At 40.2% G+C, this 25,940-nt stretch overlaps 1 pseudogene and 2 gene segments (V, D, J or C); all 3 read left to right on the top strand.

The window, feature by feature from the left end:
• Positions 1-7,420: 7,420 nt before the first annotated feature.
• On the top strand, positions 7,421-7,920 carry LOC118575076. The segment is given in 2 exon segments: positions 7,421-7,481; positions 7,583-7,920. Coding segments are annotated over 2 exon segments (384 nt in total).
• Positions 7,921-17,933: 10,013 nt separating this feature from the next.
• Positions 17,934-18,434, top strand: LOC118575075. The segment is given in 2 exon segments: positions 17,934-17,979; positions 18,064-18,434. Coding segments are annotated over 2 exon segments (417 nt in total).
• A 5,256-nt stretch (positions 18,435-23,690) lies between these two features.
• On the top strand, positions 23,691-24,317 carry LOC118575074 (annotated as a pseudogene).
• Positions 24,318-25,940: the final 1,623 nt, after the last annotated feature.

Genomic DNA, 25,940 nt, shown 5'->3' with positions numbered 1-25,940 from the left:
AAAGATGCAACAAAGAAAGAGAATTAAAGACCAAAAATATTCAATAAAATATTGGCAAACAGACTCCAAGAAAACACACACACACACACACACACACACACACACACACACACACACACATATACATATATATGTATGTATAAGCAGTGTGGCACTGGCGCTCGCCTTTAATCCCAGCACTCTGGAGGCAGAGGCAGGCAGATCTTTGTGAGTTCAAGACCAGACTGGTCTACAGAGCGAGAGCCAGGAAAGGCACAAAAGCTACACAGAGAAACCCTGTCTCGTGAGAAACATATATATATATATATATATATATATATATATATATATATATATATATATATATATACACAATGATTAAGTAGGCTTCATCCAAGAGATGCAAAGTTGTTTCAATATACAAAAGTCTGTCAATATAAAGCACCATATAAACAAACTGAAAGAAAAAAAAAAACATGGTCATTTTATTAGATGCTGATAGGGCCTTTGAAAAATCCAACATCCTTTCATGATAAAGGTCTTGGAGAGATCAGGAATACAGGGAACATACCTAAACATAATAAAGACAATTTATGGCAAGCCAACAGCCAACATCAAATTAAATGCAGAGAAAATAAAAGTGATTCTACTAAAACGGGGAACAAGACAAGGCAGTCCACTCTCCCAATATTTATTCAATATAGTATGTGAAGTTCTAGCTAGAGCAATAACACAACAAAAGGAGATCAAGGGGATACAAATTGGAAAGGTAGAAATCAAACTTTTTCTCATTGTAGTCCATACGATAGTAGTATACATAAGTGACCCCAAAAATTGGACCAAGGAACTCTGACAGCTGATAAACATTTTCAGTAATGTGGCAGGATACAAGATTAATGCAAAAAAAAAAATCAGTAGCACTCCTATAAACCAATGATAAAAGGGCTGAGAAAGAAATCATAGAAATATCACCCTGTACTATAGCCAAAAATAATATAAAGTACTTTGGGGTAACTCTAACTAAGCAAGTGAAGAACCTGTATACCAAGAACATTAATTCTGTGAAGAAAGAAATTGAAGAAGATATCCAAAAATGGAAAGATCTCCCATGCTCATGGATAAGTAAGATTAACATAGTGAAAATGGAATTTCTTATCAAAAGAGATCTATAGATTCATTGCAATCCCCATCAAATTCCCATCACAATTTTTCACATACCTGAAGAGAACAATACTCCACTTCATGTAGAAAAACAAAACACCAAGGATAGCTAAAAGAATCCTGTCCAACAAAGCAACCTCTAGAGGCATCAGGATCCCAGACTTCAAGCTCTATTATGGAGCTACAGTAATAAAAACAGCTTGGTACTGGCATAAAAACCAACATGTGGATCAATGTAATTGAATTGAAGACCCTGACATTAATCCACACACCTATGAACATGAACATATGATTTTTGTCAAAGAAGCCAAAACTATGCAATGGAAAAAAAGAAAGCATCTTTAACAAATGGTGCCGGTATGAGTGGATATCAACATGCAGAAGATTGCAAATAGATCCATATCTGTCACCATGCACAAAACATAAGTCCAAGTGGATCAAAGACCTCAGCAAAAATCTAGTTACTCTGAACCTGATAGAAGAGAAAGTAGAAAATAGTCTTGAATGCATTGGCACCAGAGATCACTTCCTAAATATAACATCAGTACCACAGATACTGAGAGTAACAGTTAATAAATGGGACCTCCTAAAACTTAGAAGCTTTTGTACAGCCAAGGACAGGGTAAATAAGACAAAAATCACAGCCTACAGAATGGGAAACAATCTTCACCAACCCCACATTAGACTGAGGGCTGAGCTCCAGAATATATAAAGAATTCAAGATAATAAACGTTAAAATATCTAACAGTCCAATTAAAAAATGGGATACAGAGCTAAACAGAGAATTTTCAACAAAGAATCTTAAATGGCCAAAAGACATTTAATGCATTGCTCAATATCCTTAGCCACCAGGGAAACGCAAATCAAAATGACTCTGAGATACCACCTTACACCCATCAGAATGGTTAAGATCAAAAATACTGAAGACAGCATACTTTGGATAGGATATGGAGCAAGGGAACATTCCTCCACTGTTGGTGGGAATGCAAACTTGTACAACCACTTTGGAAATCAGTATGGTAGTTTTTCAGAAAACTGGAAATAAGTATTCCTCAAGGTCCAGCTATATCGCTCAGGGGCATATTCCCAAGGAATGCTCAGTCATAACACAAGGAAACATGCTCAACTATGGTCATAGCAGCATTATTTGTAATAGCCAGAACATAGAAAAAACCTAGATGCCCCTCAACTGAAGAATGGATAAAGAAAATGTGGTACTCATACACAATGGAGTGCTACTCATCAGAGAATAACAATGACATCATGAGGTTTGCAGACAAAAAGGATGGAACTAGAAAATATCATCCTGAGTGAGGTAAAACAGACTCAGAAGGACAAAGATTGTATGTACTCACTCATAAGTGGATACTAGATGTAAAGCAAAGGATAACCAGACTGCAATCCACAGCTGCAGGAAGGGTAGCAAGTAAGGGAGAACCTAGGAAGGACACATGGTTGGCCCAGTGAAGGACAAATGGATGAATCTACATGAGAAAACTGAGGGTGAGAGGGAGAATGGAGGACAAGGGACAGGGGAATGAGAACATAGAGGAAGGGGAGGTTAGAGTTGGAACAGGAACAGTGTAGGAGAGCAAGGAAAGAGATGCCATGGTAAATGAAGACACCATGGGAATAGGGAGAATCAGAGTGCTAGGAAGGTTCCCAAGAATCCACAAGTGTGACTCAACCATAGACTACTGGCAATAGTCAAGAGGGTGCCTGAGCTGACCTACTCTGGTGATCAGATAGCTGAATACCCTAACTGTCATCAAGAACCCTTATCCAGTGACTTATGGAAGCAGATGCAGATCCACGGCCATGACTCAGGCAGAGCTCCAGGAATACAACCATTGAGAGAGAGAGGAGGAATTCTATGAGCAAAAATTATCAAGACCATGATAGGAAAAAGTACAGAGAAAACTAACCAAACTAGTGGAAACACACGAACTGAGGACCAATATCTGAGGAGCCCCCATAGTGCTGGACTAGACCCTCTGGAGAAACCAGACGGATGTTTAGCTTGAACTGTTTAGGAGGCCCCAGAGTGGGACCTGGACCTGTCCCAAGTGCATGAAGCAGCTTTTTGGAACCTAAGTCCTATGGTGAGACACTTTGCACAGCCTTAGTGCAGGAAGGAGGTCCTTGGACCTGGCTCAATTGAATGAATCAGGCTCTGCTGACTCCCCATGGGAAACCTTGCCTTGGAGGAGGTGGAATGGGGAGTGGGATTTGGGGGATGGCTAGGGCACAGGAGGAGGGAGAACAGGAAAACTATGGTTGGTATGTAAAATGAATAGAAAATCTCATGAACTGTGTGGGAGGCACCCAGGCAGTGGGACCCAGACCTGTTCTTAGTGAATGAGCTGGCTGTTTGGAACCCTGGGCTTACACAGGGACACTTTGCTCAGCCTGGAAGGAGGGGACTGGACCTGTCTGTACTGAATCCACCAGGTTTAAATGAATCCCCAGGGGAGTCTTAGCCCTGGAGGACATGGGTAGAATGTGGGGGCAGTGGCAGGAGGGGGAGAATAGGGGAACCCATTGCTGATGTGTAATATTAAAACACAAATATAATAAATAAAAATGAGAAAAACTTATAAATTATTTTCAAAAAAAAGAAAGTAATGTAAGTATTGCAGAATCAGGAGTTGTTGCGTGAAATGGAGGCCTCTGGATATCACATGGTAATTAAACACACAAGCTCACAATAACAATGGATCCTTGTATAAGATGTGCACAAAATAAGGCTGTTAGATGGTCCAGCATGTAGAGGAGAGGAGCTGCACTTGTCCGACCCACCTGAGATACTTAATATATATATATATATTTTACTTAACGAATAATGCTTAAAATTTAAGACTTCCTTCAATGTGGTTTTGAAAATTAGAACACAGAAATGGTCTAAAATCTACAGTACAAAAGTCACAGTGGTATAAGGAAATCTACCACTGGCATTTTGCCAAGGAAGATAAAGTTAACCTGTTTTCTAAGTACTTGTTTTGTGACCACAGAGTAGAGCTATTCTCAGCCTTGATCAAAGAAGCCTCTGTCCTAAGTTTGAGGCATTTATTGCCTAGATCCATGACTACCATAACACTGAGAACAAATGGCTGCTGAAGACTTACCCCAAAACAATGTCTCTCTCTCTCTCTCTCTCTCTCTCTCTCTCTCTCTCTCTCTCTCTCTCTCTCTCTGTCTCTCTCTCTCTCTCTCTGTCTCTCTCTCTCTCTCTGTGTGTGTGTGTGTGTGTGTGTGTGTGTGTGTGTGTGTGTGTACAGTGCTGGTTGTTTGGTGGAAAAGTCACAAGCCATGGTTACCAGAGTCAGAATGGGCTTCATTAGAAAGAAGAGGGCATAGGACAGGAGAAGCCAGGTCTGGCAGAGAGGAGAGGCACAGAGAGAGGGGCAGAGAGAGAGAAAGAGAGAGATGGGGGAGAGAGAGTGAGAGAGCCAGGTGGCAATGCACCTATGCACACAGACCCATGTGCAAATATTACACACACACACACACACACACACACACACACACATAATGTGCCTGCTGCATCCAAAGGAACATAGAAAGAGACAGCTTGAATGAATGCAGGAACTGAAGGACAAGGAACACTGACTGAGCAGGTGGCTGTTTGGTGGACAAAGTGCAGACATTAGAAATATGCCCACATAGTAGCAGTACGTTGTTGCACATTCACAGGGAAAAAAAAGGAATGTAAGTTGGTGATGGAAGAACGGATGTGGGAGTGAGAGGGAGGAGGAGGGAAAGAGGACATAGAGAAGTAGGAAATTTGAAAGAAGTCAGGGAAGCAGGGGAGGAAGGGATAGCAGAGACATGAGAGTAGGTATGTGAAGAAGAAAACCTAAAGGAAAAAAATGAATCTGTGTTAAAGGAAAAATTCTTCAGTGCTGGTGAACTCAGTAAAGTGTACTGAAAAGATACAAATAAATACATAAAAAGGAAGATGCAACGAAAAATGATTCTCACACATGGCAGCTCCCAGCATCACAGAACATCCTCTAAACACCAACCAACAGAGTGGATCAACAGCCTTCTTAGAAAGTGAGGTGAGGCACAAAGTCACCTTACATGCTTCGTAGGACAGACACAGGAGGCTCAGGTATGTCACCATCCACATTGTTCTCCTAGTCTCCATGTAGGAGCTTTCCCAGGATCAATGGCATTCCACACATCCCATAAGACTCTAGAGAACTTAGTGTTTGTTCTGACGTGCACACATTGTGTGAGGTCTATGGTGAGTATGAAGATCACTAGGACTCATGGTTCACTGACAATGCCTGCATTTTTTTTTTAATTTGAATCTTATAATCTTCAATCATGAAATTCAACTGAGGATGATAAACTCCTTCAGTATTGTGGCAGGATATAAGAATAACTCAAAACATAATCAGTAGCCCTCCTAATTACAAATGTTAAATGGGCTGAGAAAGAAATCAGAGAAACAGTATGCTTTACAATATGCACAAATTCATTTCTTTTTACATCTCTTCTTTTATGTGCAGGGACCTGGATTTGGGTCTGCCTAATGCAACCAAGGAATCCAGGTTTCAAGAGCAGCCTAGTTTGTGTTCATCACTATCAGATACACAAATTTGGGGTGTCATCTCTTGAGAAATAGAAATAAAATGCAATTGACTCTGAGAAGAGAATGTGGGAAATAGCCTTGAACACATTGGCACAGGAGACCACTATCTTACAAAGATTAACTAACTCTAATGTGTGTACCAGGATCAGATTCTGAAATAATTTAGGGACTCTAAAAAGTGGGCTCCCCTAAACTCAGGCAGAGACTCAGATGGGTTACATGGTTGACAGTACAGGTCTAGTAAGGTCATAGTCAGTGAACTGTGAGTCTTGGTGAGCTTCACACTCAGCATAGACCTCACACAAGGTGTGCCCATCCGACGAAACACTGACCTAAAGCTTGTCATAAAATGTGTGCAAATCATTTATCCTGGGAAGGATGCTGCATGGAGGTTCTCTAGAAACTCTGTAATCGGACAGCCCCTCAGTAAGATGTAAGACTTGGAAATAATCTACAGGAATGTTTTGTTCTCGATACAGATTACAAGGAAAACAATATGCTTGATTAGCCCATGAATGGGAGCCCCATGTCATGTCCAGGAGACAGAATGTCACAGCACTCTTCCTCATGCTCACCTCTTACATTCTTTCTGCCTCCTCTTCCTCAGTGTTCTCTGAGACATGGAAGAACACGAATGGAACTGGAAATCAATGTGCCAAACAATGTAACCAAGATGGGGAAGGACGAATGCTGCCTGTGTCTGTCATGTACATTGTGTGTGTTAAATGTGCCGGCTTGTGTTGTGTAGGTTGTGAAACTAAAGCCATCTTTAGTGAGGGGCACTGGGAACTTGCGCAGGGTAGTGCTGGACTGGGAAAGCCAAAGTGGGGTGTGGTGAGAGAATGAGAATGAGTAGGAAGGAAACAAGAGAACTGGTTAAATAAGATCATCATTCTAAAAATTAATTCAAAGCCCCAGGTATGCTAATTATATTAATTAGGGGCTGAAAACTTTCCTAACACAACATAAAGACAACCATGTGTCTCCTGGGTAAAGATGTAAGAAGATAATGGAAACTGGGAGTTTAAAGGAATCACAGAGAGAATTTCATGGTGCAGAGCAAGTGAGTTTGCTGCAGACAGGAATGTCTCCATAGCAACCACAAGGCAGGAGAGAGGCAGTGACAAGGGAAGTCTCATCTGAAGTCCTCTTATGCCCTGAAGACAGCATTGTCACATAAATGTGTGAAATGCAGAAAATTCCAAAGTGTTCCTGTCACAAGCAAGGAGTACTGCTACCCTCTTCAGGGAGGTGTGACTCTGTCCAAGATCCATGTATGGGAGAATCCACATCCAGCTCAGACAGTAGGAAAGACTGAGATCCTAGATAGAAACACACCTGTGTGTGGTGCTTTTACTTTCTATAAAAAGACATAATAGTGTGAAAATACAGCATGTTCTGAGCACCTGCACAAAGATAACTAAATGAAGAAAGGGAAGGTTCCATAGAGAATTACAAAAATGTGGCTATTTCTATATCTGTCATCAATGTCTTTGATGTCTTATACATTCTATGAGCACTGTCTTCTCTCAGGTCCACCTCCAGTGCTTGCTATAGCCAGACAATATGAAAATAAGGCTTCTCTGAACTCATGAAAACCAGCCCTGCCCTGACCCTGCAGCACTGCAGAGGAGCCCAGCCCAGGATTCCAATTCCTCCCACTCAGTGATTAGCACTGAACACAGAACTCTCACTATGGGCTTGAGGCTCAGCTGGTGTTTCCTTGTCTTTATTTTAAAAGGTGATTAGTAGAGAGAAGATACTGTGTGCTGTGTGGATATGAAAAAAGAGAAAATTTTGTCTTCTTTTGACAGTTTTCTGACCAGAATTTTCTGTTTGCAGGTGTCCAGTGTGAGGTGCAGCTGGTGGAGACTGGGGAAGGCCTAGTGCAGCCTGGAAAGTCCCTGAAACTCTCCTGTGCAGCCTATGGATTCACCTTCAATGACTATGACATGAACTGGGTCTGCCAAGCTCCAGGGAAGGGACTGGAGTGGGTCGCATACATTAGTAATACTGGTGGTACCATCTACTACACCAATGCCATGAATGGCCGACTCATCATCTCCAGGGAGAATGCCAAGAACACCCTGTTCCTGGAAATGAGCAGTCTGAAATCTGAATATACTGACATGTATTATTGTGCCAGAAGCACAGTGATACAAATTTACTGTGGACTCTGACACAAACCTTCCAGCAGGGTGCTCACGACCAGCAGGGGGCGCAGATAGGACAGAGATGTGTGGGTCTTGGATGAGCATGTTCAGAAAGGCATACAGAGCTGGCCTCTGATTCTGGGCTGCTTCTCAATATCACACTCAAGGACACATTAGTAATGGTAGTAGTTACATCTACTATGCCAATGGCGTGAAGGGCTGATTCACCATCTCCAGAGACAATGCCAAGAACACCCTGTACCTGGAAATGAACAGTCTGAGGTCTGAGAACACAGCCATGTATTACTGTACCAGAGTCATAGTGATACAACGCTACTCTGAGCTATTACACAAACCTCTGTGTTAGGTGATCAATACCAGCAGGGAGCATGGGGATCACACAGAGATCTGGGCCATAGAAGAGCCTGTTCAGATAGGCATAGAGGGCTGAACTCCTATATCATTCTCAAGTATTCTCTCTTCAGGTAAAGTATGTAGTAATCCTGGAAGTATCAATTTTTTATTCAGATTTCTGTTTTCCACTGGGATTTGCTGTGATTTCTTTTATTGTATTCTCTCTCTCTCTCTCTCTCTCTCTCTCTCTCTCTCTCTCTCTCATTCACTGTGTATGTTTGTGTTTTCCTGAATAAGTGTGAATGAGTATATTTCTGTACATGCTGATATGAAATGTTTTGCTCTAGCAGCCTACACCATATTTTTGAAACAAATGTTTCACTGACCCCACTGGCTGGTCAGTGTTCCACATTGATGACACAATATCCACATAGTGTGCCACATCCAGCTTATTGTAGTTATGGAGAACTAGAAGTATGGATTACACTCAAGAATTCATGTGTGGTGAGAACATGAACCACAACGCTATCTCCACAGCTGTATTTATGGGTTACTTTAAAAATATATATGATATACTCTAATCTGAACAAAATAGAAAGCATCCCAAACTGAAGAATTGGTTCCCTCAACTCCTGTAAAAGCCAAGAGGATTGGAAATTGTGGAGCCCTAACTCAAGGCAGACTCTCAATATTGACCATGGTGAGAGCACTGTATGGGATTCAAGTTAGAGCCGACAAGGAAGTAAGGCAGGGTCAAAGACCCAAGAACCCTGATAACCAACACTCTCATCACAGGATATGTGCTCATCAGACACAGGTGAGGAACTGGTAAGAATGTGTGTGAAGCTCCATCACTGAGACTATGAAGACAACACAGCAGTGACACCCACTGAGCTGCAGTCAGCTGCAGGAAGCTTGTCATCCACTCAATTCTTCTCTAATACTTATTTGTTATATTTTTGCTCATAAAATTTCCCTGAATTTAATGAGCCTAAGGAATTTTTTAACAGGCTCATCCATTTTCTTTCCTCCAGAATCCACCTATGGCTTATATATGTCCTTCCACAGAAAACATATGTAGTCCCTGTTCCAAAATGCAAGACTGGGTTCTTTATCTGAAGTTCAATGAACTCAAATTTGGTTACTACAGGGACATGGGAAAAAATGATGATTCCTGACTGACATGTTGGGATCCATGGATGGCATCACTATGAAAGAACAGGTCAATATTGAAAACCAGAGAATGATATTTTTTCAGATATAGTATTATGACACATGAGAACTGATCTAAGCATGCTCAGATTGCCTTAAACTTTTCTCACATGTGATGATATTGTAATAGAGGCTAGGATGCTATGCTCCCCTGTGAGCTCTGGAGAAATGGCAGGAAAGGGGCTGAGTATTCATAAGTTTAACCTTTAGGAAGAACATCTGGAAAATGTTCTTCTGCAAAGCAATTTCATGTTCTCTGTCCTGCCCTTCCAGCATCAGGTCCATGTATTTGTATGAGAAGTGTGTTCTGACTAAGAGGAAGCTGAGACTTTTAGCATCATGCCCACAAAATCTCAACAGCCACAGCGAGATTAGTGATTGGCTCAGTTATTGTAAATATGGTCCAGCCAGGCCGATGCCAGAGACTGGCCACTGTGATTGCCTCTTTTTTCCAACAGACCTTGGATAATTCCCTTTAAAGTATTTATTCTGAGATCCATCCACCACAGTTATTATATTTTATTTATGATCATGAAGTAGATGGGAACCCTTAGAGGGAGGAGAGAGGGAGCTGAGAGCACTGCATGTAAGATTGCTGCTCTAAAGTAAATGAATAAAAGAGTCAAATATAACTAATTTCCTGTGTTACCAGACATGTCCAATAATGAGGCTGAGTTGTCCATAAGGCACATGTTCTCATCACAGACACCATCTCCTTGTCTTGATTCTGTCTCCCCTGAGCCAAATTGTTGGTGAAAGGTGTCCCAAATTTGGGGCTTTCACAAATGAGTACCTCCCTGATGCTTCTTAGTAGTCATCATAGTCCACTTAAGCACTTTTCACTTTGTCCTATTTGTAGATAGAGGAATCATCAACAGTATTTCATGTCACAAGAGTCTATGAAATATATATATATATTTCTCCTAAGTGAACAACCCAAGAGTTTATGTTGCTGGTTTACAGATCTTTGAGTGATTGATTATATTGTATACTTTTCATTGCTCTTTGGTGTCTTCTGGATACCCAAGTATGTACATGCAAGGACAGATGCATGGATGTGATGAAGAAGGAGTCTTTTTATGTGGCTACACTCTGGGGTCATGTGCTCCCCAAGACATACCATAGGATTCTACAGGTGAAAACAGCAGGCTCAATATCATGTTAGCCAACAATGGTAGGATATAAAGAATTTAAGACATGGCATAGGAACATTTGATGTGGGTAATTATCAAGAGGGAATCTGAAAAGTCAAAATGGTGGGAAGGAATGCAGGAATGCCTGGGACCTCCCTCAGTTTCTAGAGAAGAGTTACAGAAAATGATGCCCCATGCCTCAGACATTGTTCTGAAGAAAAATAACATTGTTTTGCTTTACCTAAACATGATTGTCCAAGACTAAAGCTGCTTTGCTGAACTTTAAACATGTAACTCTGTTATCTAACAAGCTGTAATAATATAAATGAGAGTTGGGATGCTTGAGTGTTGAATATTTGCAGGACAAAACCACATTACAGGTTAGGATATCTTGAAATCTGTCATTCCTACAATGCTCACCATGATTGTGAGATCTGCCCTGAGAACAGCCTTCCTTGAAGGCTACAGGGTAGACAAGTGTAAGTTTCCTGACCAGAATCCTCAGTGCCTGCATGTATCCAGTGAGAGGTCTAACTAGTGGAGTCTGGCAGAGGAATACTGCAGGCTTGGGTAACTCACCAACTCCACTGTGTACCATATGGATTCACTTTCTGTGGTTACTACATGCACTACACATGCCAGGCTCCAGAGAGGGATCTGGAGTGGATCTCAAACATATGAGATTGGTATTTCAATAAAATATCCACTTCCTATTGAGGACTAATTGACCATCTCCAGAGACAATTCAAAGAACATTTTGTACCTCATCATGGATAGTCTGAAAGTCTATGATTCAATCAAGAATGCACATGAGGAGACATTCTAGACACAGCCTCCCTGCAGGGTGTCCTCATGAACATTGGGGCAGTGGGAAAGCAGGGAGTTCAGAGTCTCCCTGAGCAGGAGCAGAAGTACATGAATGGCTGCAATCCCTATGTCTGGGCTGCCTCTGCACATCACAGACACTTTCCAGGAAATCTCTCTACAGTGTGCTGTGTGGGCATACTGGATTTGTTCAAATATAAAACAGTGTTTTCAACTCGGATGTGTATAGTTAAATACAGGGGGAACTCTGACTCCCTATCTAGACAGAGAATATCATGTCGGGAATAACTTACTCTACTGTGGACACCAGGGTCAGTTTCTGAAGAGTAGGCTCCCCTAGACTCAGGACGGAACCTCATCTGGGTTTCATGGTTGAAACAACATAGGATTCAAGTTAAAAAGAAAAGTCAGACATGGTCAGGAATCCATGAGTCCTGGAAAACTTTACACCACCACAGTCCTCACACAATGTGTGCACAGCAGAACAAAGACTGACCAAGTTGTCTAGCTTCTCATGGGATGTGTAGAAAGCCATTAATCCTGGGAAGGCTCCTGCATGGGGGCTAGGAGAACAATACAGCTGGGGACTTAGTCAGTACTGGGTGTCTGTCCTACTCAGCAGGTAAGGTGTCTTTTTGCCTCACCTCCCTTTCTAAGAAAGCTCTTTTATCACTTTGTTGGTTGGAGTTTATAGGATGTTCTATGATACCGGGAGTTGCCATGTGTGAGAATCTTTTTTCGTTGCATCTTTTCTTTTTTATATTTATTTGCATGCTTTTTCAGTACAGACCACTGATTTCCCCATCTCTGAAGAATTTTCCATTTAACACAGATTCATTCTTTCCCTTAGGCTTTCTTCTTCACAGCCCTTCACTTTGTGTCTGTTCCCATGGGGATGATGTAGGTGTGAGGTCTCCATGTGGACATTACAGTCTCAGATCTTTAATACGATCACTTAAATCATATTTTTAATAAAATATCCACATTATCCATCTCATTGCTTAGAGAACATGTATCTTCTTAAAAGAAAAAAATATATATCCTTAGTGCATGAGCTGGCTGCTTGGAAACTTGGGTTTGCACAGGGACACTTTGCTCAGCCTGGAAGGAGGGGACTGGACCTGCCTGTACTGAATCCACCAGGTTGAATTGAAACCCCAGGGGAGTCTTGGCCCTGGAGGAGATGGGAAAGGAGGGGAGGGGCTGGGGGAAGGTGAGGGCAGGGGGAGGAGGACAGGGGAACACATGGCTGATGTGTAAAATTAAAACACAAATATAATAAATTAAAAAAGGGAAAATTTGTTTCAGATATGTATCCCTTTGCAACAAAAAAATAATAGAAAATGAAGGTAGAAAGGAAGGGAGGAAGGAAGGAAGGAAAAACAGAAGAAACACCCATGATTTCTTCATTTCAGAAAAATACAGAGATGAGAGGAAGAGAGTTGAGAAGCTGTGAGTATCCAAAGAAAGACTGACAGCCTTAAGGACAAAGAAGGAAATTAAGAGGAATATTACTGAATCTGTGTTCCTCTGGGGGTTCTAGGAAGTGATGTAAGGAATTTTCCTCAAGGTAGACTGGCCATAAGGGACCCTGTCCCCAGAACTGGACCTTCCCAGTGCTTCTGAGGAGCTCAGGCTCCATGAGAATTGGAGGATTGTTCAACACAAGCAGTTACACAGTTAGGGACTCTTAAAAAAAGCAATGAGCTCTATGTCAGTGTTTGCTTTCTATGTGCAAGATCTTAACTTCAAGAACTAATCCTAATTTAAAAAAAGAAGATCAGAATTAGGCACAGAAAAATGTCATTTCATTCATTCATAGACATAGAACAGGCAATCTCATGGGCAGATGGGGAACAACAATAACTAGGGTGGGAAATGCAGATGGAAAGTGGTGTTTAGTGGAAAGGGAACATTTATGAAGCAAGTTACAAAAGTTCTGCACTTGTGTTGCATAAGAAGCAATTCAGTTTATGTCTGCAGCATCATGACAGGCTTCTAAATAACAACAAACTACGAGTTCAACACGGGGAACCCACAATGTTTGCATGAATGGGAATGCTGATTGGTGAGACTTTGTGTGCAACATAAGTTTGCACTTACATGTTGAAGTCACAAGTAGAATCTAAGTGTCTTTTTTATTGATCTCTAGCTTATTTTTTTAGACAGGGTCTCACACAGAACCCGGAGCTCACATGTTCGAATAGAAGGGCTGGATGTCAAGTCCCAGAGAACCTCCTGTCACCACCTCCCCAGTGCTGGGAATATAAGGATAAACCAGCACAACCAGCTTTCTAGTTAAGTGCAGAGGACCAAACTGAGTTACTCATACTGGGAGGCAGGCACCCCACCCTGAGCCATCTCCCCAGCCCTGGATTTTATCACTACATATTATATACATTAAAAAAATATTAACCTGTAAAACAAATACATACATTACATAATGATTTTTAATACTAAAGTATTAATTTTATACTAGTTTAGCCAGAGAAATTTTCATGTAAATTATATTGGCTTTTGCCACATGAGCATAGTGCTAGAGAGGTCCCCAGAAATCCACAAAGATACATCCACTGTAGTCTATTGGCAATGGTCGAGAGAAAGCCTGAACTGACCTAGTCTGGTGATCAGATGGCCAAACACCCTAACTGTCGTGCTGGACCTCTCATCCAATAACTGATGGAAGTGGATGCAGAGATCCTCAGCCAGGCCCCTGGTGGAGCTCCAGGTGTCCAATTGTTGAGAAAGAGGAGGGACTGTAAGAGTGTGAATTTTTTAGACTAAGATTGGAAAAAGCACAGGAAAAAATAGCCAAACTAATGGAAACACATGAATTATAAACCAAATGCTGTGGAGCCCCCAACCAGATCAGGCCTTCTGGATAAATGAGACAATTGAATAGCTGGAACTGTTTAGGAGGCACCCAGGAATTGCGACCTAGACCTGACCTTAGTGCATGAGCTGGCTGTTTGGAACTTTGGTCAGCCTGGAAAGAGGGGAATGGACCTGCCTATACTGAATTCACCATGTTGAGCTGAATCCCCAGGGGAGTCTTGGTCCTGGAGGAAATGGCAATGGAGGGGAGGGGCCTTGGGGAAGGCAGGGTCAGGGGAGTGAGGGGGAGGACAGGGGAACCCATGTCTCCTATGTACAATTAAAACACAAATGTAATTTTAAAAATATTACCCTATAGAAAAATGCATACATTTTATAATGATATTTAATACTAAATTATTATTTAGTCAGAGAAATTTTCATGTAAATTATAATGGCTTTTGGAACATGAGCATATATTATATAACATAACATATAAAATAGTATATTTTCCAAAAGTTTAAAATTAAAATATTAAATATAAAGAGGCATTTAGAAGCCCAGAATATACAATTTATATATATATATATATATATATATATATATATATATATATATTACATATATAAGCCTAGAATATACAATTATATACTCTATAGATATCAATATTCAAAGTAAATTCAAAAACAATGGTCAATATATTTGATCAAAATGCTAGATGGATATAATTGACCTAGACAGAGATATTTTATTTTGATGGGGATTTTTTTTAGATGAATTGACTCTTACAACACCTACTTATTACTCCATTCAAATGTGATTTCACCTCTGGTTTCCAAATATGACTGTGAGTCCTGATTGGTCTCCAAGGCTGTATTTCTCCCAGAGCCATATCAAGTAACATCAGGGAAACTTAAGCTCAATTACTTTGGGCTGGCATGACTGCAGAATTAGGGATGACTTTGGAGTCACTGGAGACAGGTGTGTAAAAGAGAGGCTCCTGACATGTCAGACAAACAGCCAAACCACACAAGCTGGCCATGTACTGAGTAGGGATAAATGCAAATATTTTTTTAAAAAGAAATTGTATTGGCAATTGTCGATTTTTAAACCTATCATTTTCCATATGAAAATTAATATCACAAAGCTAATCACTTTGATGTTCTTAAATTTCTGACATTGATGGAATTGGTCAAACTGAGAGAGAGGAATGACCTAGGCAAAGATAAAATAAGAGAAATAATGATCAGAATATACAGAATGAAAAATATATTTTCAAAAAGATTAATTAATTCTTTTTTAAAAAACTTGTATGTGATGGTCAGGAATAGTGGTTCACACCTTTATTCCATCACTAGGGAGACTGTGGCAATAGAATCTCTCACAGTTCAATATCAGCTTCATTGTACAATAACTCCAAGTCAAAGTGGACCTATAAAAAGAAAGGAAGAAAAATAAGTCAGCCCATCTACCTGTGAATATGTTTATGCATGTGGATATGATGGTGTGTGTGTGTGTGTGTGTGTGTGTGTGTGTGTGTGTGTGTGTGTGTGTTTATGCATGTATGTGTAGCTGGATGTGTGGCTGTTGTTACAGTTTTGCAGACCCCATATCCATTCTCTCATCAGAAGACTTTGAAACTATACCAGTGTTTTCTCTATAGATGTGACCAACATCATGACCAAATCCATGAGGGAAAGAAAAAGGTTATGTCATTAATCTTACAGCTATCATGTTGGAAAATCAAGACATGAAATCAAAGCAGGAACCTGAAGATTGGAACTGAATCAGGAACTATGAAGGAACTCTGCTTACTGGCTGGAACTCCATGGTTGTTCAGCATGCATTCTTATACAACCCATGAACACCTTCCCAAGGATGGCACCAACCCAATCTTATTGGACCCTCCCACATCAATCATTGCTCAAGAAAATGACCACACAGGAATTCTTGCGGAACAACCTGGTGGACACATATTTTTTCCAGCTGAGGTTCCCTGTTCCATGAAGTCTCTAATTTGTATTATGTTGATGAAATTCTAACCACAACACAAATGTACAACATGATACTGTCATGATAACATGACCCAGTTATTATCCATGTGTCCTCCAGACATAAGTAAATATGAATGTTAAAACACTTAAGAATAAGAATCTGTCTCTCAAATGGAATATAATTATAAATAATGTGGAGCTTTACAATGAACAGTTTCCATTTACTAACAACTTTTGCTTAGTGACTTCCTTTAGGGAATTCATGGAAAATTGAAACCCATGGTGCAAGGGAGTACAGACAATGGATACAAACTATCTCTGAAGTAACCAATGACAAAAATACTAGAATTACTAGACTTATGTCAAGTTATCAAATATAGTATCAGAAGTGTGCATTTATTCTGTAATACTCCTTCCCAAATTTTTGATACCACAATGGAATTATCAAATAAACCCAAGATGAGACCTACTGAGAATAATATCTGAAAAATATTCTTCTAACATCAGAGCATCAAGAATGTGGGAAGACAGCACTCTTAGTGAGGGTGACCATCAGAGCTTGCACAGGATGGCTGACTCCATGAGATTAAGATCTGGCTCTATTACTGCCTCTCTGAGTACAAATATGATGCACACAGAAATAAGGGACACAAAACGTGAGATCTCCAGTACCAATACAGATATTCTTTGAGTGCTGACTGAACAGGTGGGCTCCAGCTCTGCACTTCACATCCCCATGGTTTACATTAGCAAGGCTTGCAGGAAAACTCAACAAACACTAGTTCTCTGTGGTGAACAACACCTCAAGGCACAGGGTCCCCATGCTCATGTCTACTTCTTCTCTACTTCTTGTCTTGACTTCAGCTTCTCTGGCTTATTTTTCTACTTTAGTTAACATAACTCTCAAGCCTAGTTGAATACTATAGTGTTTTATGAAGTTTTATGAACAGCTGGTCTTCCCATCCCTTACCAATGTGATAATCATATTTAGAAACCTGGGATGTTCTGTGTCACATGCTAAACAGAGATATAAAGTACACAAGAAAGACAGACTCACATGTATCAACAGACACTAAAACCTAATCTTCAGGTATAGTGTTCTCAGTGAGAAGGTGAAGAGGTTGAAGTCAGTCTCTTGGGCTCCTCTCAGATAAACACATGATCACATGTAATAGTGTTAGTGAGCTGCTTCCTCACAAATAAATTCCTAGATGAGTTATGAGAATAAGGTTGATCCCACTGAAACAAGAAAAGAAATTTTTAGTTGTTCCTTAAGCAGAGTTTCTGATCACTAAGAGGCCCATCTCCAACCTGAATTCACTTCAAGAATTTATAGAGATGTTCAAATATATTATTAGGACATGGTACCCAGTTCAGACTGCACTGTGTGGATGTGGATTCACTTAGTATAAACACACTCATGTTTTGCTTGTCACGTCTGCACAGTGTGAATCATACTATTTCTCATGTCTCAGGGATTGGAAATCCAGAAAATAACAAGAAAATGTTCCTGAGTTTCCATCTCCAATTCATCAGGAAGCACAGGGCAAATCTCAGTCACCTCAGGGAAGAGTGGAAACCTTGCCCTGCACATACTTTTATGCCCTCAGGAACCTCCCCCAATGCAAAGCAGCCCTCAGGCTCAGGTTGAAAGCCCAGGCCAAGCTGAGGAGCCCCATCTCCTTCTCAACAGAGCCTCCAGCAGAGCATGGCTGTCCTGGTGCTGCTCCTCTGCCTGGTGACCTTTCCAAGCTGTAAGTGTGTCAGGCTTTCAGGAGAGGGACTCAGGCATGTCATCTGTGGGAAGTAAGACTGATGGTGATGTTGTTTGTCCCCAGGTGCCCTGACCCAGGTGCAGCTGAAGGAGTCAGGACCTGGTTTGGTGCAGCCATCACAGACCCTGTCTCTCACCTGCACTGTCTCTGGGTTCTCATTAACTGGCTATGGTGTAAGCTGGGTCCGCCAGCATCCAGCAAAGGGTCTGGAGTGGATGGGAATAATATGGGGCAGTGGAAGCACAAATTATAATTCAGCTCTCAAATCCCGGATCACCATCAGCAGGGACACCTCCAAGAGCCAAGTTTTCTTAACATTGAACAACCTGCAAACTGAGGACACAGCCATGCATTTCTGTGTCAGAGACACAGTGAGGGAACTCCCGTGTGAGCCTGCACAAAAACCTTCCTATAGAGACCTCTGGCACCGGTAGGGGGCACCAAGGACCATGAGAGTCTCCTGAGGACTTCCAGTAAGGCTCACTTCAGAAGCTATTTAGTTCTGTACTATAATGAATGAGCATGAGTTTTAATGTCAGATTTGTGGTTTCCTCTTCAAGCCAAGGATATCCTCTAGAGGCCCCTGTCAAATGTCATTGTCTGTTCAAACTTCTATGTGTGCACACATTAGGACAAAAATTTTCCCACCACAACCTTTAAGTTATCCAATTGCTTCTAATTACCAAAGAGAATGACAGCTAATTTTATATATTCCGAGTGTGTGTGTGTGTGTGTGTGTGTGTGTGTCTTTGTGTGTGTGTATCAACTGATATTTCAAAAGGAATCTGAAATTGTAACACTTGTTGACTTTAAGTCCCTTGAGGAAGCTTGGGAATTTTTAGTAATTTGTAATTTATCTTCTTTGCCTTTGAACATGTGATGGAGAAACTGCAGCTTCCCAGAAATATTGTCATTTTCCAAAAGTAGATTTGAAACTGAAATATCCATTATGTCCTTCTTCTAAATCAAGAGAACTTAAAAGTGTATATGCTTGGTTATCATTTGTGAAAAATTCTATTTTCAAAATTTTCATCTTAGTAAAAATATGTTTGATATTATGAATAGTGCTGCTATGAACATAGTTGAGAACATGTCCTTTTGGTGTGGTTGAGCATATTTTCAGCATATGACCAAGAGATATTGCTGGGTCTGGAAGTAGGGTGATTTCTAGTTTCTTGAGACACTGCTCTACTAATTTCTAGAGTGGCTGACAAGATTACATTCTCAAGAGCAGTGGAGAAGATTGCCCTTTTCTACACATTCTTCTCGACATAAGCTGTCATCAGTGTTTTTGATCTTAGCTATTCTGACTGGCATAAGATGGTATCTCAGACTTGGTTTGATTTTTTTTAAGATATGCGTATTTTGTACACAGTGTTCTGCCTGCATGTATGCCTCCAGGCCAGAAGAGGGCACCAGATCTCATTCCAGGAGGTTATGAGTCACCATGTGGTTGCTGGGAACTGAACTCAGGAACTCTGGAAGAGGAGTTGGTGATCTCATACTCTGAGACATCTCTCCAGCCTAGATGCCTCTCAACTGAAGAATGGATAAAGTAAAAGTAGTACATTTGTACAATGGAGTATTATGCAGAGGTACAAAACTATGTCATCATGAAATTTGTAGGTAAATGGATAGAACTAGAAAAATTCATCCTGAGTGAGGTGACCCAGACTGGGAAAGACAAATATGGTATGTACTCACTCATAAGAGAATACTACATGCAAAGACAAGGATAAACAGGCTACAACCCACAGTCCCGGAGAAGCTAGATAAAAAGGAGAACTCTGAAAGGGATACACATGGATCACCCACCCCAGGAAAGGGATTGTTTAAGATCTCTTGGTTAACCTATGAAGGGGAGTGGAGAGGAGGAGATGGGGGATAGGAACATGAGGGTTAGAGATGGCTGAGGTCAGGGAGAGAGAGAGAGGGAGAGAAATGAGAGAGATCATGACAGAGTGAGCCATTATGGGGTTAGGGAAAAATCTGCTGCTAGGGAAATTCCCCAGGAACCCACAAGCATGTCCCAGGTAAGACTCACAGCAATTGTGGAATGGGTACTTGAACTAGCCTTCCCCTGTACTCAGATCAGAGGCTACCCTAATTGTCATCATAGAACATACATCCCGTGACTAATGGAAGCAGATGTAGGGACCCACAGTCAAGTGATTGGCCAATCCCTGGAGTTCAGTCAAGAGAGGGAGGAGGGATTATAGAAGCAAGGGGAGACAAGATCATGATGGGAAAAACCAGAGAGTCTACAGAACAAAGCTAGTGGGGCTGACAGTTTACTGGACTGACAGCTGGGGAGCCTGCAAGGGACCACAGGAGGCCCTCTGAATGAGGGTGACAGTTTTGTATCTTGAAGTGTTTGTGGCTCCCCTGGCAATGGGACCAGGACTCATCCAGATTACATGAACTGGCTTTTTCAGAGCCCATTCCCTATTTTGCCACTCCTTATTCAGCATTAATGTATGGGAAGGGCTTGGGTTAGGCCCCACATGGTAGGCCAGCCTGTGTTGAATATCTAGGGGAGGCCTTACTCACTAGGGGGAGTGAGTGAAGAGTGGGATGAGGAGAGGTGGGGTAGGAGAGAGAGAAGCAAAAGGAGGGGGAACACTGAGCAGCATGTAAAATTTTTAAAAGTCTTTAAATAAGTAAGTAAACTTTAGAAAACAGTTTGGACCCAAAGTTCCAAGCAATGGTTCCTCTGTACTCACATTTGTGTGTCCTCAACCTTCACAATTCTTAGTCACCAGTGTGCACATCCCAGCTGGTGTCAGCTCCAGTTCTGGTTCCATCTCTCTTCTGCCCTTCCCATAGGAAACTGAGTTCTATGATTTTCAGTTTGTGAGTTGTTGGTGCTTTTGTTGCCCACAAAGGCTCCCAGACTTATTACTCTGGCACTCTCTGATGATGCTGACTGGAAGACCCTGGTGTCTCATGTTTTAGTTAGAGAAGTGTCCAGAGAAGCAGAGTTAACTGTGGGCTCCATGTTAATGGCACATCGACTTGAGGCAGCTTTAAAAAAAAAATAGAATGTCCTCATCTGAGGTTGATGCTTCTCTGGAAACTCTTGTAGTGACACTAATAGACAAAGATTAAACCCTGAGACCAAGTTGACTAGTACATTAGGATTCTAAGATAAGGGGACAAAACAGTGAATTGAATGACTCTACACAATGATGAAATAAGAGGGCCATCTTCATGTTATATTGGGTCAAGCCAAGGAGCAGCTTATATTTCTCAGAGAAAAACATGATTAGCATGTAAAAACTTTTATTAAACAATGTTGTTGGATAACACAGAACCAACATCAAGAGGCTCTAATTTCCAGTGATTTCAGTTTTGACCAATAACTTACTCTATGTGCTACCATGATTCTAAAACCATATACAAAAGGACCTTCTATAGTCCATATTGACATAAGAAATGATTGATTAAATATTTACAGACAAGTATTCACCTTGAAAGTATGACAGATGTACCAATAGCCTGTGGAGATGTTCGGGGAATTTCTCCTCTTGATCATGCCCTCTCATTTTTTCTAGAGTCATAAAGAAAAGGGATACCCATATGACATGTGTACAAAATCCTGGCGTATACTACCTCACCCTAAAATACAAGAGTTAGTTTGGTTTCTTATAACATGTGTCTTTGATTGAGTGTGATAAAAATGACATATGACATGGATTCCAATGATGTTCTTCTGGGGAGATATTTTATTTGTGCACTCCAATAAAGCTTACCTGAGGACAAGAGAAAAAAGCCAAGCACTATATTAAGCATAGAAGTCAGGCAGTTATAGCACTTGCATTTAATGCTTTCCTTTTTCTTCACAGGCAAGTGCAATTGAGCTGTGTATATTTACCATATTTTTATTTTTTCTTCATCAGTACATGGACATTTAGGAAGTTTCTATTCCATAATTATTGTGAATTTTTTTTATTTTCATTTTATATTTTATTTCTTTGAATAGCCATCACGCTGATTTCAATTGCATCTGCATTAACTTTCCAACCAACAATGATGAAAGATTCCACTTCAGACACATCGGTAGAGTTTCCTGTCACTTCTTTTCTCAGTATTATCCATCGTTCCTTGGTTGAGATGAAATTTCAAATTAATCCCAGCACTTGGGAGGCAGAACCAGGCAGATTTCTGTGAGTTCGAGGCCAGCCTGGTCTACAGAGCAAGATCCAGGAAAGGCACAAAGCTACACAGAGAAACCCTGTCTTGAAAAACAAAATAAAAATGAAAATAAAAATTAACCACAGATGATTTTCCAAAGAAGAAATATGGATGGCCAATACATATATGAAACAATGTTCAATATCCTTAGACACCAGAGAGTAGAAAATGTAAAGTATGTCTTTAATCCATTTTACTCAAAACAGAATGGTTTTTATCAAGAAATCAAATGTCAAATAACAGTAAATACACAAAGAATGTAACACATTTCTTCCTGGAATGTGAATTGGTTCAGAAATTGTATGAATCAATATGAAAGTTCTTAAAAAATAGAAATAAAGCAATATACTCAATTATACCACTCCTAGCAACCCTTCTGAGGTCCTGTGAAAGTCACCACATGGTGCCAACACCTCACTAATTGTGGGAATCCAAAAAGCAGGTACAGATAGTGGCCAGCAAGGGCATTTCTTCACCTCTTCATGGCTTTCTTCATCTCACTTAATATGATTTTCCTTTAATACAGGAAACACACCAGACACCCTGAGGGTTCCAAAGCAAAACTGATACCAACCTGTACTTAGTTCTGTGAACCTTAGTTACTTTCCTGGGAAAACTACAGAAACAGTAGTACCACACACCACAGGATCCAAAAGCCACTACCAAGTTGTTTCCTTCATACAGAATAAATTCTGCAAGTGAAAAATTGTAAGTCAAACTTTCTATTCTCATGTAGAAAGTCGTTATGTCAAGACCTCACTCTGTGACTTATTGCCCAAACTCCGTTGAAGTGTCTGTCATATCTTCAAGGACAGCAGATAGATGGAAGGACATCCACGTGTGGCCTAGAGTCCTGGAAGTTCACTCCTTGGTAGTCCCAGACATGGAACTTGAGCTTCCTTTAAAGATATTAAAATTAAAGGTGATTTGATGACTACAATGATAAATACACAACAGAAAAATTTATGCTAGCCAAATAAGAATAAAATGGGATTTCAATAAGCTTTGTCGCTTATCAAATACTGGAGATGTATATTCATCAAAAAAAGAGGATCAAGTCTAGGAACTTGTGCATACTACTGAGCTAAGTTCTCAAAGGAGTTTCTTGACTTTAATGTTTCTGTTCAATGATAACTGAGCATTATATAAATTATCCTTAAATTTTCAAAATATTATAATTATGAAGCAGATTTGCAGACATGGTTAAATCACAAAGCACTGAATAGTTTATTACATGTACATAGTAAGCAATATTGTAATTCTGCCAGTCCTGCCCAACTCAACCATTTCATCTCTGCCTTCTGTACTAACATCTGCACCATCTTCTACTTCAACCCTAGAGCTGATGATATAGCACAAAGAAATGAAAATTAGGTTTCCCTCTGCTCATAAAAAAATGAAACCTGACATGACCCTGTAGCTCTTGCAGAGGAGCCCAGTCCTGAGTTCACTGGTCTTACCATTCGGGGATCAGCACTGAACACAGACCTCTCACCATGAAGCTGTGGCTGAACTGCATTTTCTATGTAACTCTTGTAAAAGGTTATTTAGAGGAATAAAAGATGCTGAGTGTGTGGGAACATGAGTAAGAGGTGGACATGAGTAGGAGGGAGAGTGGGTGTGTGTGACGTTTTCCTGACCACAGTTCTCTACTATTACAGATATCCAATATGAAGTGCAGCTGGTGGAGTCTGGTGGAGGATTGGTGCAGCCTGGGGGTTCCCTGAAACTCTCCTGTGCAGCCTCTGGATTCACCTTCATTGACTATTATATGGACTGGATCTCCAGGCTCCAGGGAAGGACTGGAATGGATTGCAGTGAGTAGAAACAAAGTTTATGGTTACACAACAGAGTACAGTGCATCTGTGAAGGGCCGGTTCACCATCTCCAGAGATGATTCCAAAAACACCCTCTACCTGCAAATGAACAGCCTGAAAGCTGAGGACACTGCCACTTACTACTGTGCAAGACACACAGTGAGAGGACTTCAGTGTGAGCCCAGACACAAACCTCCTTGCAGGGGCGCTCAGCACCAAAAGGGGCGCTCTGGGCCAGAGAAAAGGCCAAGATGTATTATTTCTCCATACACTAATTTTCTCAGGAACATTCTCTGCAACATATAATGCTGTATCTACCACAGAAGTCTCTGCATTGGAAAGTGGCAACTGTACAGAACGGCTGAACTTTGAGAAACTGTAATGTAGGTGTACATTTCTATTTGGCTAGAGGGAAAATCCTGGAGACAAGAACAGAAAACATTAAAAACACTGATATATTTTCTTTTCAAGTGTATGCCGCCGCCTTTAGATATATTTCTTTGCAATTTGCTGAACATTTTAAGATGTTGAACTTCTACCATAGAGGCACTTATGGGTTTCCCCTGAAAATCATATTACAGTTTTATTCTAAAACAAGACATTGAGACTTGGAAAAAGGATATTGCAGCAATGCACTTTGCATATTTGAAATATATTTGTGTGATATGAAGCTATTATTTAAATAAAAAATAACAATGGTGTTTTTGTTGTACAATGAGGGTCGTTTTAAAAAAGAATTTCCTAACATTGACAAAATTCCATTTTGTATTATACTGATTACATTAAAATAATTTTATAGTTCAATTTCTGATGGACTTTGTTACAGAGACATTGACAAAACATACAACTCTTCCACATTTTGACATAATTCCAAAACTTAATTCATTATGAATGTTTCTTGGTTCCATTCTAGCATCATTAGCTTACTGTCCTTACCTTAGTAATTTAATACAATTAAAGCTTCATATCTAGTTTCCTACCTAATTTATTCTAAAGTAAAGTTTAGTGACAAGCGAGAGATCTATACAGTATCAGACACTAAAGACCAAGGAAAATCGTAAGTTTCCAAATGTTTTTCCTCTTGTTTTCTTTCACAGTTAGAGGCAAATGTTGAATTTGTGCTATGCAGAACTGATTAGTCTTTTTATCTTTGACCAGAAGTGTTCTAAATAGAGTACAGTAAACCAATGTAGCATATTTCTTGGATAAGCAATCCAAAATAAAGTCCCTTGCATTACTAACATCTAAATCCTGATGACCAATGAGTTAGTATGTAGAATAATGAAAATTTAACATCTCTATTTTTTTTTATAATTCCTAGATTTTAAACATATTTAAAAAAACTGAAGCTAGGAAGCTTAGAGAAATGTAACTATATTATTTGGAATATGACACATGCACTTCTTTACTAACATTGTCTTAATGATTCTTTTAGAGTGGCCACTTGGAATAGAAGACATGGAGCTTCACATTGGATATTATAATTTCTACATAAAATGCGATGATCTGAAGCCAAAAATAAAAAAAAATTCATGACAGAATTAAAACTAAATAAACATTTACCCATATCTTCTTTCATAGCTCATATTCATTTGATGCATTCAGTCATTCCTCATCCCCGAGTATTTAGCCTTTCTTGTTCTCTTTTCCATAGGATATACTGTACCCCATGTACATTTGTTTTATACACAGACACGCACATGTGTATAAAACATGTGTATACTAACTATATCCATATGTACATTTGTTTTATACACAGAAACACACATGCAGACACATACATAATTGGCTAGATTCTGTATATGAGGATAAAATATGTTTTTATCCTTTCAAAGATTGTATCAAACCACTTAGTATCATATATTCTATATCATCCATTTCCCAGAAAACTTTATGCTTCCAATATTATTTAAAGATTCAAAACATTCC

This window comes from Onychomys torridus, unplaced genomic scaffold (assembly GCF_903995425.1).
Source record: "Onychomys torridus unplaced genomic scaffold, mOncTor1.1, whole genome shotgun sequence".
NCBI lineage: Eukaryota > Metazoa > Chordata > Mammalia > Rodentia > Cricetidae > Onychomys > Onychomys torridus.
The sequence above is the reverse complement of the archived record's forward strand: the minus strand, read 5'-3'. Positions and strand labels throughout refer to the sequence as shown.